Consider the following 15067-nt stretch of genomic DNA (forward strand, 5'->3'; position numbering starts at 1 on the left):
GCTGCTGAGTTGTCACTTCGACTTTTGCCAATGCCTGGATTGCAATTGACAAAGATATTTGTTACTTAATAGATGGACTGATACTCGACAGCTTGTTCCTCTGAACACACTGACTCAGCCAGACAGCGAGATCAACGAGTGATCGGATAGTACTCGAGTGGAAATTGTATTACTTCATCCTGTTAGTTGAGACTAAGCTCCAGACAACTGAAAAGGCCTGTTCGTTCGAACAACTTCGGCCCGGGTAAATAGAACGCGGACCATCGTACTGAGACAGGTCATATATCTGAGCGCCACTGCAACTACAATCAAAGGTAAGCTGTGCATGCTACTACAGGCCTATGTGCTTCCAATTTTGGCACAGTATGTACTTTAATAAGCTATACAGGAACTTAATAGCTAGCTCACAAGTTACACTGTAACTAGCTGTGCTACAACAAAAAACTAAACAAACTAGTATTTTTAAAAATTGTTAATTTAAAAATGAAATAGGGATCTATGCAGTAAAAAGTAGTGAAACAAGAGATGAATGATGGTATTACAACATAGCTCGGTGGGAAAGTCCCTACTTTGGCATTGAGCAAATTATAGCTAATATGCCAAAGTAGGGACTTTCCCATTGAGCTATGCTGTAATACCATCATTCATCTCTTGTTTCGCTACTTTTTATTGTATAGATCCCTACTTCATTTTTAAATTAACATTTTTTTATAATATTAGTGTATATCATGAACCACAGTAGTGTTTCTGGTTCATAATAGGGATTCGGGGCAAAATTTTCAAAACTCTCTAGTAAAACGCACGCCAAAAGCAGTGTGACAACGATGACTAGTACCATGTGGCAACAATAACTGGTCATTATTAAGAACAATGCATGCTTATATATTGTGTGCATTTTACACGTCAAGGTGTCAATGATCTTTATAGGACTAATTACAATATACAAAAATAAGGTTACCATAAAATCTGTTACTCTGTTATACTCTGTTACATCAGCCTTCCAGGCTCTGGATGTGTTTCAAAAACCTTCCAGACCTTCATCTAGTGTTGTAAAGACTGACCTGGAAGCATAAAACACAAGGGAAGTGGTTTTGGGAGTTTTTAAAAATTTTCGAAATAGTCCCAAATCTCCATCTTATTCTTCTTATTTCACACATCTACAGCCCACAGGAAGTAGATATCAGCACTAAAAACGTATGGTGTATTTTAAAATCATTCTTACCCAGGTCTGTGTGGTATTAAAATCTTTGTTTTCTAAGGCGATTGTGAGATATAGAGCTAGAGTCTCACTCGTGAAGCCATAAAAGCAAATGTACAGCAGTTTAAAAAATGCCATTTGAAGCAACGCTCGGGACTAAAATGCATCAAGATGTATTAAACTAAATATTAAACATAAATGCTACTCACTGAAATTTATTTCTGAACGTTTGAGTTCTTCAACTCACGTCAGTGAAGAGGGTGTGGCCCATAGCCCGTCACTGAAACCGCATTCCGGGCACTTTCCTAAGAGCTGCTACAGCCATTTATCAGTCAAGAATCAACGTAACAAGCCTTGTAAGCTATCAGAAATAGCGTAACCCTTCAAATCGAAAAGGAGTGTGTCTCCTTTGTACATGATCAAAATTAAGGGCAGCTCTGGGGGAAAGAATTTACGTAAGAAAACGGTATCGTCTTCCAGTATATGTATCATGCCTTATACGCTACCGGAAATTTAATTCAGAAGGTTGCTATTGATGTTCAATGTGGCAATGCTGCTTCTGTAATGGCAACAATTCTATTATCACAGGATTGGGCAGAGTTTGCCTCTCTGCCCACTGTTTGAGTGTAAAGACCTTTTCTTTTATTATTATCATCTTTTATATTAAACAAAAAAAACTTCCATCATAAAAAACAGAATTAAAAAGAGGGTGTGTCTCCTTCGTACATGATTGAAAGATTGAGAGCAGTTGCCTTAAGGATCTGCACGAGAGAAGACTAAATAATAGCTACAGATAGCTACTTTTTACAGATTGGTAGGGTTTTCCAGCTATATAATTTCAATGCCATCAATGCCTTTATTGTTGTGGATCAAAGCATTCAGCACATTGGGTGAATACAGCCTGTTGCATGATCATGCCTTTTCAGAGTCTATAGCTACTAGTATTTTAAAAAATTGTTAATTTAAAAATGAAGTAGGGATCTATGCAATAAAAAGTAGTGAAACATGAGATGAATGATGGTATTACAGCATAGCTCGATGGAAAAGTCCCTACTTTGGCATTGAGCAAAATTATAGCTAATATGCCAAAGTAGTGACTTTCCCATCGAGCTATGCTGTAATACCATCATTCATCTCTTGTTTCACTACTTTTTATTACATAGATCCCTACTTCATTTTTAAATTAACGTAGTAGCAGTGGTGCTTAGATCTATGAACTGTCTCAGTAGCTACGATGGTCCTTGTTCTATTCACCCTGGCCGGAAGTTGTTCAAACGACAGGTCCTTTCAGTTGTCTGGAGCTTAGCCTCGACTAACAGGATGAAGTAATACAATTTCCACTCGAGTACTATCCAATCGCAGAATCACTCGCTGATCTCGCCATCCGGCACTGAGTGGCTGAGTCAGTGTGTTCAGAGGAACAAGCCGTCGAGTATCAGTAATCATAATCATAATCTGTCTGTCTCAAATCTCTTCGTCGATTGCAGTCCAGGCATTGGCAAAAGTCGAAGACAACTCAGCAGCCTTAACGTTTCACGTGCAACACTTGAAATTATAAGCGCCCCACTCTTTCAGCAGCATAAGCACTTTCTGAAATAATTTTGTCGTGTCTACAGAAAAGTGTTGATACGGAAAATTAATGCCTCGGTAGGGTTTCGATGCTTGAAGAAGAAGACAACCAACCTGATTGAAGATAAAAGGAAAGACAAAGCGCACAGGGCGTACACTCGTCGGAACCCCAAAAGGCACACTGATCCCACCAGTGAGTTTGTTGTTGTGGCGTAAATGGTGACTGTGTGCTGCTTCGTTTGGGCTCTAGTCTTGCAACTGTGGTCAGGCAGTGAGTGAGGCAGTGAGACTAAAATTTTTGAGTTTTTGGCGAATTTTTAAAATTTTATATCCGGCCACCTGTAAGTGTTTTGTTGTATTTAATGCTATTTTATGTATTATAGGACTAATACTATTCCGTAAAGGTCTGTAGGATGATTTTTAAAGGTGGAATTTTGGGCAGCGCGTGAAACATTCACTACAATCCCTACTTAAACGGTACGACCGTACCATTTGATTCTATAAGACTGATCATGAGTACACACTCTACCTGTAGCTAGTAGACAGATGCTTGAGCATTATGGAACGAGCCTTCATATATATGCTATATTACTGCAGTACTATATATTACTTCAGTACTATATTACTGCATGCAGTGCACACCAGCCATAAAATTGTGTTGTCCATGTGCATGGACATGAAAAAATTTCAGAAACTAGGGGAGCAAAAAATAGTAAATTTAAACAAGTAGAATAGGGATCAAAGTTGTGGTTCTGAAAAAAACTGCGTAAACAAGAAGTAATGGGCATGGTGATTCACAATACTGCTTAATACATCAATACAAGCCAAGCAGCTTGATTTGTGTACATTGAATTTAAGATTCCTATTTCGGCTTTTTATTTGAACAGTCAAAATAGGAATCTTAAATTCAATGTACACAAATCAAGCTGCTTTGCTTGTATTGATGTATTAAGCAGTATTGTGAATCACCATCCCTATTACTTCTTGTTAATGCAGTTTTTTTCAGAATCACAACTTCAATCCCTATTCTACTTGTTTAAATTTACAATTTTTTGCCCACCTAGTATGTAATAGTTATTCCAAGGATTTTGCACCCAAGGGCCACAGTCCCAAGGGCTAAGGGTGTATATATCAGCTTAGGTAATGGCATTTGGAGAATGCTTTGATATTTGTAAAGTATGCAAAATTTTTATTCTGGCAAGAGACCTGTACATAGGCCTAGGTGTCTTACTCCTAGCTACAAATTTTGAGACAAATTGATACTTTGTAGGTTACTCTAGCAAACTTCTACAAAACCTGATGCAGTCATGGTATAAGTGATATACACTGGAACCTCAGTTATTTGGACCCGACTTATCTGGATTCTCGGTGAACCGAACTATGGAAATGACTTCTCTATTAGAGTAGTCACTGTTCTATTAGGGTAGCTGATAATACTTAAAATGTTCTTTATGGTTATTTATACACAGTTTCAGAGATATGGACTTGTCAGACTTATGGACTACCCCTGGTCACAAGGGGTTCGGATAATTGAGGTTCCACTATATAGTATCCAGAGCTCCTAATGGCATGGAATTCAGCTGATACCCCCATTCATTAGCTTATTCCCACCGTACTATCCCTACCCTCCACCTAAATGATAGCTTTACATGTGAGAAAACAATGTAGAATGGTAGTGAATTGAAATTTGTTTTTTTGTACTCTGGATAGTCTAATATCTCATCCATGCATCAATTTTATTTATTTATTTAATTAATTAATTTACTGTTTGCTTTACAGCATACATACAACAAGATACGTACAGTATAAACATTAGTAGTAATAAATCAATCCACCTGTCAACTAATGCATATACACTTCCTAAGACATGCACATGTAGCTAACATATATATTTTTACAGGATAGTCAACTCATTCCAGATTATCCATTCATATTGCAATTTGTTGATGGCTGTGACCGACTCAATGAGGTAATTATAGTACAAGCAATACTTGAAATATACCTCTGTGTGTCTATATAAACATGTACATAGAAAAAATGTGGAATTTTCAACTAGAGTAGGGACCATAGCACATTGATAAAAAGTACTGAAACAAGCTGGAGTAGTGCACGATATTAAATCACAGTAAAACAATAAGAAGTGTTATATCCCTACTGTGCATTTCCATTATGGTATTTTGAGCACAGTAGGGATATAACACTACTTATTGTTTTACTGTGATTTAATGTTGTGCACTACTCCAGCTTGTTTCAGTACTTTTTATCAATGTTCTATTGTCCCTACTCTAGCTGAAAATTCAAAAAATTTTTGTGTACTTGTTTGTTAACTTTTTTTGCAAATAATTATTATGACTGGTGAACCCATGCATACAGCATCTGAAATGGTGCCGTGCACCCCAGCTATATCAATTATCATCTGAAAAGTGAAGTATCCATTAAGCTTCGTTGTCAGCTATGTTCAACCTGTTACACAGCATTTCGAATCAAGAACTGTTCAAAAAGCACCTCTACAATCCATGCATACTGAAAGAAAGAAATGGTGCTGTGTACCCCAGCTACCAATTATCGTCTGAAAAGTAAAGCACCCATTACGCTTCATTGTCGGCTATGCTCAACCCATTACACAGCAGTACAAATCAAGTACTGTTCGAAAAGCACCTCTGCAATCAAAATAGTCACTATGAAAATATGGACGATTTCTGTTACGAAGGGAAGCCATCATGTGCTACCACCAAATTGACACTTTTCGCTGTCAGCAAAGATGAATGGGACACAAAGGAGGACACTGATAAGTCCATGAAGAATGCATAATATGTGCTGCGGTATGCCAAAAGGTACCTGTCGGGTCGAACTGACATCAAACAGTGAAAAATCAAGCCCATAGCCTTAGCCGTTATTGAGTTACGCTTCTCTGAAGGTATCAGTCAGATACTTACTTACTCAGTCAGTAGAAAATTCCGTTAAATAATTTAAAAATAAATTCCATAGCAACTTGTTGAAAGCATTCGGGTCGGTCTGAAAGCTTGTTTGGGCTTAGTTTTACCTAACCAATACTGCCTCATCATCGTAAGGAAAAATTGAGGCTGGTTTCGGGTGATGTTATTTTGTGGGCCATGCCTACTACTTTGTGGTCCCTACTATACAGTACTATGTGTAGCTACTGTATGATTACTGAAAAGTTTAACAAAGGATTTAAAACCTAGAAAAGTTGTAACAATGAAAACAGTAATGAATATGCTATCCAATAGTACATATCTAGATTGCTGATTTTTCAGGACAATGTATGCATGCATGCATAAAATAGTATAATAGTTACTTAGATTATGCAGGTGTTGGTAGCCGTAGCGTAAGTGACTAATTATCAACCAAGTTAAGTCCTAACTTGGTTGAGGAAGTCATATATATATATATAAACTCCCAGTTTTCACCACCTGCTCTGGCTTTTTCTTTTACTACAAAGTAGTTGTGGTTCCATTTATTGTAGACCAATTGATTTTTAACACACTGCATGGTAGACTAAGACCATTCAAAGTAGATATTATCAACTACCAGTCTTCTTCATGTATATTTTCCATTTATAAATTACTGACAAGGTGCAAATATGCAGAACATCAGAAAATGTTGTTTTCATGCATCTGGAGCTTGATAATATCCAACCAGACTCCCTCAGGGTGGGACACCTCCTATTTCAAATATGAGCTGAATCTGCCCAGCTACCACTGAGATATATGCCTTCGTAGTTTGTCTTAGTTTCTTCATATTTTTCTTCTAATTCTTTTCTTTTGCAACACTTAGAAAAAATCATTATAACTCATGCATGCTTTAGTCGATTTTCTTCAAATTTGGATGGTAGTAAGAATGTAATGCAGCACATTTACACTCCAAATATCATACACATTGAATAAAGAACAAGGGAGTTATATGCAATTTTCAAAAAATGTGATTTTTTGTCACAGCTACAGGGTAAACTGACTTAAAATTGGTCTGTACATGGAGTGATCATTGTAGTGCAAGCCTTTTGTGATTTAAAATAAATCGCACTAACAGTCATGAAGTTATAATAAATCGCCAACCATGTGTAAAATTGCAGGATCAAGACACTCTAATAGAGCAGTCACTGCGGGGTAGAAAAAGTGCACAAAAAATTCAAAAAAAAGTTTACCAGAGTCCAAACCAGGGACCTCCATACCTAACACCCACATCCTAAACTGCTGGACCACTGCTATCTTGGCTGATCACCCACTTAATTTCTGCTTTGTAAATGAAATTCTAGCTTATAAATAAACATTTGTAATTCATAGAACTCATAGATCTATCAGTGCAAATTCTAGAACTTTCAACATGCATTGTATTGAAGTGCTCAGAAAATAATATGTGCTCTATTAGAGTAGCTACTACAAAAATTATGAAAATAGCCTATACCAAGTGTGTCGTGCAGCCAAGCACAACCAGTGCAGGTGAGTGGGCGGGTGACATACTCGTTTTATGGAACCAGAAAATGTTGTTTTCGTGTATCCGTAGCTCCATAGTCTTGAACGGTATAATTAACAATTTCTGCTGTGGAAGCCTCCTCAGGCTAGGGCATCTTCCATTCCTAATTTGAGTTGAACATGCCCAGAGTCATTGGAATATACATGCCTTTGTGAAACGGGTGAGGATGGAGCTTGTCTAGACGTTTCTGCTTCAGGATTCTGGGGAGGTAAACATCAGAAGGCATTTTTGATGTCAAAGTGTTTAATGCTAAATTCACTTTCATATGGTGGTACACAAGTATCCTTACTTTATCAACAACAGAAGTATGAACGACGTACTAGGGAAATGAGATGGGTTCTTTTACCCTACTTATATTTTCAACATTTGTTGGTATGGATCATGCTGCTGCTGTATTTTACAGAAGACTTCTCTTTTGTTTATTTTGATAATAATTGTGAGTAAAACTCACAAAAATTTGAGTATAAATACAATACAGGGGCGTAGCCAGAATTTTTTTGAAAGGGGTTTGGATTTAAAGTGGAATGTCTTAAGGGGAAGGCCTGGGTGCTTTCCCATGTTTGAACGAAAACGATGCATACACAAAACATGCCCTTAGGCAGTAATACAAAAAGATTTTTGTGCATCTAACTAGCTAAAACCTACACACTGCTGTTTATGCAGCTTATAGAAACTATAAACCTTTTGTATAACTAACTAGCTAATCTTCACTTTCAGACAGCATACTGACAGGCAACTTCAAGTTCCTAGCACATGGAAGCCCTCCACACTCGAGTCCCTTAGTTGGCAATACTTCTTTCCAGGTATACATTATTCTCAGCCGGTCCTCCTGTTGATGGTCAATAACTTCAGACTTGGCTTGTACTCCAATATATTCATGACATCACCTGCCCACAACATGTAACAAATAAACAAACCATTCATAAGGTAAATATACACCAACAATTCACAGCTTGTGCTAACCCGACACATGTGTAACACGACCACTCAAGTTTAGCAGCTCATCCCTTGTAATATGTCTCAACCAACCATTGAACAGTCCTTTGCCATTTCAACCATGTATCACGTGATGCAATAGATATGATTTGCTATGGTTCAGCATTAATGTGATGTGACTTTCAAGAGTAGTACAGAGGAGCGCCAGTGGGCAAGTAGCTACCGGAGGGCTCCAGGGCTGTAAGATTTGGTGTGATTTTTAATTTTAAAAAATTCTGCCTCTGAAAGGGGGGTTCGTCTGAACCATCCGAATCCCCCCTGCCTACGCCCTTGCAATACCTTAGTATTAGTAATTACTGTTCATTAAATATAGTCAGAAAATGTGCTCAAATTCAGTTAGTGTACAATCATTAGTAATTGGCAAATTGTTCCACAAGTTTATCAATCTAGGAAAGAAGCTGAACTCTTCAGAAGGAGTTATGTGATGTTATGGCTGCATTGCAGGATTAGTTAGTCTTTGTTACATTACACTGTATTGTGTTCATAAGAAGCTAGATCACATCAGGGCTGTCTGCCACTTTCACTAGGAGCACTTGACCTTGCACTAGCTGAGGGTCAGGTGACTCCAGCTCATTGATTGAAATTTGATCTTAGTATTTGTCTAGCACTTGTAACATGTTTAGTGCTAGGGATGGTGGAAAAAGGTGATACAAGCCCGGGAATAAAATATATATATATATTTGTGTGTGCCTTCAAAAATTCATTCTACTTTAGTTCTCCATTTGCCACGGAGTATTCAATGATTCCTGTAGTAAAGGGTTAAAAGGAATTATCAAGGCCAACCTCAATTACAAAAGCAAGTAATGTCCACGCAAAAACAGTCAAGCTGTGAAAAAGGTGTGGCCTTCAAAAATCCTGGGTGAAAAAAGCTGTGATATCAAAGGTGGCTGCCAACAAATGGCTGCAATGATGTTAATGCAAATAAATTTTAGCAATGCACAGCTGTTTTTGTGCAGATATGATTTACAGGAGTATACTTTCAACACTTCGCAGATTTGCAGGGTTTGCAAACACTTTTATCATGATCAATATAAGCTAATTGCATAACATATGTGTTCATGATGTATGTATTAGAGTATGAAAGTGCATTCCTGCAAAGACGCTTGTAATATTTGGAGGAGCAATGATAGCAGCACTTGTCAACAAGAATGTGTGAGTAATGTAATGGGCATATTTAAACATTAGACAATTTTAAATCCACACTATGTTGACAATAAACACGTACCATATTTATATGTATTAAATCTGGCCTCAAATATATGCAGGCAGTGATGGAAGAAGTAGTTGATATGAGGGGGGGCTGACTAGAGTATAGAGTCTCTGGCAGCAGGGGGTCTAGGGGGCTGTGCCCCCCAGACGCTGTTGCCATTTCAGCTTTCACAATGTCTCAAAGTTCACCAAAATTAATTTATAGCAATTTTATAGGTACAATTTAAAGCATTCTAAGTCAAAACTATTTAAAACAGGCTATTTTTTCCAGTTAAAAACTTTTTTGGCAAAGCTTTTAACTGTTGACTACAGGGTTAATGAACATAATTATAGGATTTATAAGCAGTACAAAACAGCCTATAGCCACCTGGAAACACTTGATACAGTGGTAAGACACCAACTCTTAAAGTAAGAGGTACCTGTTTCGATTGCTGCTGTAGGCAACTTTTTTGGGGTTTTTAAGCGTACTTTTAGGAACACATTTTTATGAAGGCCTCGATTGCTCTATTAGGGTATTTGAGTGTTCTATTAGAGTATATTGATCTCTATCACGGTTTTCAGCTCCACTCCAAGAAGGATAATTTCAGCATGATATCATTCTAAACCCCCCTCAGCAGAGCAAGGCCCCCCCCCCTTCTGCCGCCTATGTATGCAGGGACTCAATTATATGCTGGGTACTTCACCCCAAGCTATGCCTATATGTCCAGGTTCTTAATATATACTAGGCTATAATTCCAAATACACACCATGATGTAGACTGAAGATTCCAAACTGTAAGTTGGTTACGTTAGCACTCTCAGCGCCACTTTTATCTACAATCACCCTTTGCTTGTATGCAGGCCTAGGCCTGAATAGATGCTGGGCTTGTTTAAACACCAGGTCTAAAATTGTTTATAGAAACAAATGCCCAGGCTTTTTTATGGATAAATTGCTATGAAGACTTAGTGGTAGTTTGTTGTTTGGCCCAGGAACATTTTGGAGAAGGAAATACAGCCCTTTGTTACATGAAATCATTTCATTTATAATGAACTACACATTTAAGGCAAAAATTAGGAATTTTAAGTTCGATTAGAGATCATAGAAAAAAAAGGGGGAAACAAGGGAGGTCACCTACACTTGCAGATATACTAGTGAACATTTAATCCCTAATTCAGTCTATACCCCAAGACCAAGACTGAATTAGAGATTAAATGTTCATTAGTATATCTGCAGGTATAGGTGACCTCCCTTGTTTCCCTACTTCTTTTTCTATGATCCCTAATCGAACTTAAAATTCCTAATTTTTCCTTTAAATTGTTTGTTTACTTATTTGTGACATTATTATGACTGGTGAACTCATGCATACTGCATCAAAAGAAAAGATGGCACCAGAATAAACTATGTTTTTGTCTGAACGGCACGCGCCCCAGCTATGAAATACTGCTTCGAAAGTGCAGTGGCCATTACGCTTCGCTTTCAGCTATTTTCAGCTCGTTACACAGCGTTACAAATGAAGAACAGTGTTAGAATCATCTCTGCAATCAATCGTCTCTACAATCAATTGGGCGGGTGGGCAGGTGGGCAGGTGGGTGGGTGGGCAGGTGGGTGGGTGGGCAGGCAAGCAGTTGGTCAGTAGAAAATTTCATTGAATAATTTTTTTAAAAATTTTGAACCAATTTATTGGAATTCTTTAGGATCATACTGAAGGCACTTTGGGCTTGGTTATACCTAGCCAATACTGCCAACGTGCCACGATGAAGTTGTGAAGCTGGTTTTTGGGTGATTTTTTTTGGCTAGGAAAACCCAAATCCCTAATATACAGTACTACCGTACTGTATGATTAGAACATTTGATAGAAATTTGCATGTAGCTAAATGCGATAAGGAAACCTCTGCAATCTATAATATGTAAACATTGTGCACCATACCTAGCTACATATTTGTTTGTTTTTGTTTAACCAGTTAAATTGACAGGGTAGACTATGGGGGCTCCACTCTGGAATTGCAACTTCAGCCTAGCTGCAAGTCGAAGACCAAAAAAAAAAAAAAGGTCATCACCTGCTGACAGTAACTGGCCCTCACCATAGATACCCTCACCAACTATATTTCCTTGTTTATAACTCTACACTGCTTCTCTTAAGAACACCTTTACTGCTCTATTAGAGTATCTTGATCTTGACTGCTCTATTAATCTCGAGTAAGAGAGGCTCTTTCAAAGGGGAGGTTGACCCCCCCTCCCAGATCCGCCTTTGCTACAGTTAATGTGTGCACTTTGTTTGAGATAATAATTATGCACATATGATATTTCTAGATAAATGCTACTTCATATACTTACACATTTGACCAAGCCTTTCCACCACTTTTACAACATGAAGTATACCAATTTAAGGTAAGCTGTACATGTTCATATGTACTAGTGAACTGTGTGTATGTGTCTACTGAGATGTTAGAAATACTCTAATAGTCTAGCTGAGCAGTATGCTTTAAAAAAACTATTTACAGCTAAATAGAGCTCAATCCCAGTATATACTCATGTTGCTTCTGTTTACAATAACAATATTAACTCTAGTGAAATACGAACCATGTTTAAAGGTAATGAACAAGACTACAGCATCTGGGGACTACAACCCCCAGACCTCCTGCTTCAGAGATTCCAAGTTTTTCTTTTTTTAACTACCATAGCAATGACTGTTGGAATAAATTGCATGACAAAATGTGTGATCACTGTATCCCTACTGCTTAAATCTTATGCTGTATTGCAAAGAATTACTGGATCCATACTCCTTTCATGCTGGCCATATGGTTAAAATAGGGATTTAATCTGCACATCAGGTGATGATGTTTCTTGTTTCCTGTTATAATGATCCCTACTACACAGCTTATAAAACTCCTTACACTTGTAATATTAATAACAATAATAATCACAGGAATGGTACGTTAAACATCAACTTTCAGCTAAAGTAAACTCAAGTCATTTACGTTTATCAACATGTGTCTCATGTGTGTATGCTACTATAGCAGCAGTAGATTTTATGTCACACTCTTAACTGGCTCAAGTAATGTGATGTTGTGTATGTTTTGTTGTTGTAGGTTATAGCTGACAAAGTTTTCTATTCATCTGGTGAATGTAAACCTCCATCAAGTAGTTGCGAATATTCACCAGGTAGTTTTAATATTACAGCACCATGTAAGTGAATATAAAGTCAGTAGCTAAGTTCCCTTTTTCAATACATATCTTAAAAGTACAATGGCTGGCTGTTGAATAGACAAGGCCTAGAAAGTACAGTTAACTTAAAATACTGCCATGATCAGATTACTACTAACAAATCTTCATAAACTAACAGAGTTGATTTGTATATAGGATATTGATCATACAGCACAGTAGTTACTGTATAATAGGAATCATGAAATATAAGTTAACCTCACAAAAACAGCCAAGCTGTGAAAAGGGAGTGTGACCTTCAATAGTCTGAGTGAATAAAGTTCTGAATTCAAAGGTGGTGGCCAAGAAATGGCTGCAATGATAATAATGGCTGTGTGGTGGATTTATTATTTTTAATACTCTATATGACCCCGGTTTTGAGGTCCACGTTTCTTCTTATCTACAGACACAATGATGATTATTGATATCTGAAAACAGAAGTTATAATTGTATTGTTTTGTTTGACGTTTTGGTAGTAATATTGTAATACTCTAATAGAACACACATTTTAAATAGAATGCATGTAGAATTTTCATTGGTAAATCTATGAAATTACAATTTTAGCTAGAATTTTCATTCATGAAGTAGAAATTAAGTGAGGTGATCAGCCATGATAGCAGTGGCTCAGTGGTTAATGATTTGGATGTTTGGTATGCTGGCTCGAACTCTGTAAATTTTCAACACTTTTTACCCCCCCCCCCCCCCCCCTGTGACTGTTCTATTAGAGTATCTAGATCCCACGATTAACACTTGTTTGGGTTTTACTTTTTAATTCTATAGATGTTACTTCTTCATTTTTCTAACCATCAAAAGGCACTGCTATGATGGCTAGCCTATGGACACACCAAATTTCAAGCTATTTCCATTAGCAATTTACCCTGTATAGCCACGACAGAAGTTCAAACTTTTTCACGTGAATAAACATGCATAAGTGGAGTAGATATGTGTAGTTGCACTTATAAATCAATCGCATGTACCACAAATGCCCCATAAACAATCAAAACATGCCACAAAACACACCCCTTAATACCTTAATATATTGTGTAACTCACTTGAGACAAAATTAGGGAGATCAAGCTACTCTAATAAAGCAGTCACAGCCACACAACATTAGCAAAAAGTTAATAAACTAGTACAATTAATTGTACAAAATTTAAAATGAAGTAGGATTCCAGCGATAATAGGACATGAATGATGGTAGCTATTACAAATAGTTATGTGTGAAAATCCCTACTTTGGCGTTGAAAAGATGGTAGTAACATCATGATGTAGGGTTTGTCCATACATGGATTTTCCAGACATGCCAATTGTACTAACACTAATAAGCAATATAGATGTTTCACATAGTTTTCAACTATGCTCTGTCTGTTACACAGCCTTGCCCATGGAGAACGATACATAAAGCTAGCCTACAACCAATCTGCTTATTGTGTATACATTACCACTTTTAAAGCCCTTTCTTTTCAAAAGCCCAGAAAGTGTTCCTTGTACAAAACAAAGGTAGAGACTTATTGTAATAGTTTCTCTTAACTGCATTGTCAATTGGAACCCACAATTAATATTTATTTATTTGTATTTAGTATCTAATTCATCCAAAATGGAAAGGGATGGCACCAAAAGGCTAGGCCTGCATGAAGGTGCTTCCCCAAATTCACAATGGTTCTTGACAATTGTTAAGGGAGCTTCAAATTGACTTACTGTATGTGACCTGGTCTGACAAAACTGGGCTTATCACCTATTTACAAGTATTGAAGTACGTTGGTGTTAAGTTTTCAAAGTGTTGTAGCTCGCCAATGGCTTTAGTTAAGTGTGCAAAATTTTCACACATTTTTCACCATTTCCTTACCTTTAATACCATCCAGTGAACAAGTAGCCAACAGCCAAGTTTCCCACCATTTTAGATAGTTTTTTTTTTACCGAGGTTGACCATGCTCAGCTGTATCAGGCGAATATTACAATGGGTGGTGGCGGGGGCAGTGGGAGGGCAAGGGGTTAATGAAAGAAAATGGAAGAGGAAGGTGAAGGTGAAGGGATGAATAAGACCAAGTTATGGGACATTCAGGGCTCAAACCTGGCTAAAATGAAGTAAATGAACAGTACTAGTCTTTATTCAACACCACTGAGTCGTACAGCCACACACAGCCATCTAATTGTTGGCCAGAGCCCCATTTACGCCCAAGACTGCTTGTACAGCTCACCACTGGGCTTGGAAAAAGCAGCCAGCATAAGCAGACCAGTTAACCCAGGCTGGTTGTGACAGTGAAATCTAATAATGTGTTCATGTAGCTTTGTGTTTGTGACAAAAAATCAAACCTGCTGTTGTGGGCTATAAGGCCGGTTTTGCCAGACCGAGTCACATATTGCCTTTATATAAACACAGTTTTGCGTCCAGTTGTCAGGATCCCTTGGCCTTATGTTGTGGAT

General features: G+C 37.6%; 1 protein-coding gene across 1 annotated transcript in view; it reads left to right on the forward strand.

Moving 5' to 3' along the window:
- The window catches only part of LOC136249431 (fibroblast growth factor receptor 3-like), a 126615-nt gene that overhangs the window by 68953 nt on the left and 42595 nt on the right, over positions 1 to 15067 (forward strand). Inside the window, exons 7-10 of the mRNA XM_066041436.1 lie at positions 4668 to 4736; positions 9329 to 9406; positions 11753 to 11830; positions 12532 to 12628. Of these exons, the coding sequence (XP_065897508.1) occupies positions 4668 to 4736; positions 9329 to 9406; positions 11753 to 11830; positions 12532 to 12628 (322 nt within the window). The remainder of the gene's footprint in view (positions 1 to 4667; positions 4737 to 9328; positions 9407 to 11752; positions 11831 to 12531; positions 12629 to 15067) is intronic.

The sequence above is a fragment of the Dysidea avara genome, chromosome 3, assembly GCF_963678975.1.
Source record: "Dysidea avara chromosome 3, odDysAvar1.4, whole genome shotgun sequence".
Classification (NCBI taxonomy): domain Eukaryota; kingdom Metazoa; phylum Porifera; class Demospongiae; order Dictyoceratida; family Dysideidae; genus Dysidea; species Dysidea avara.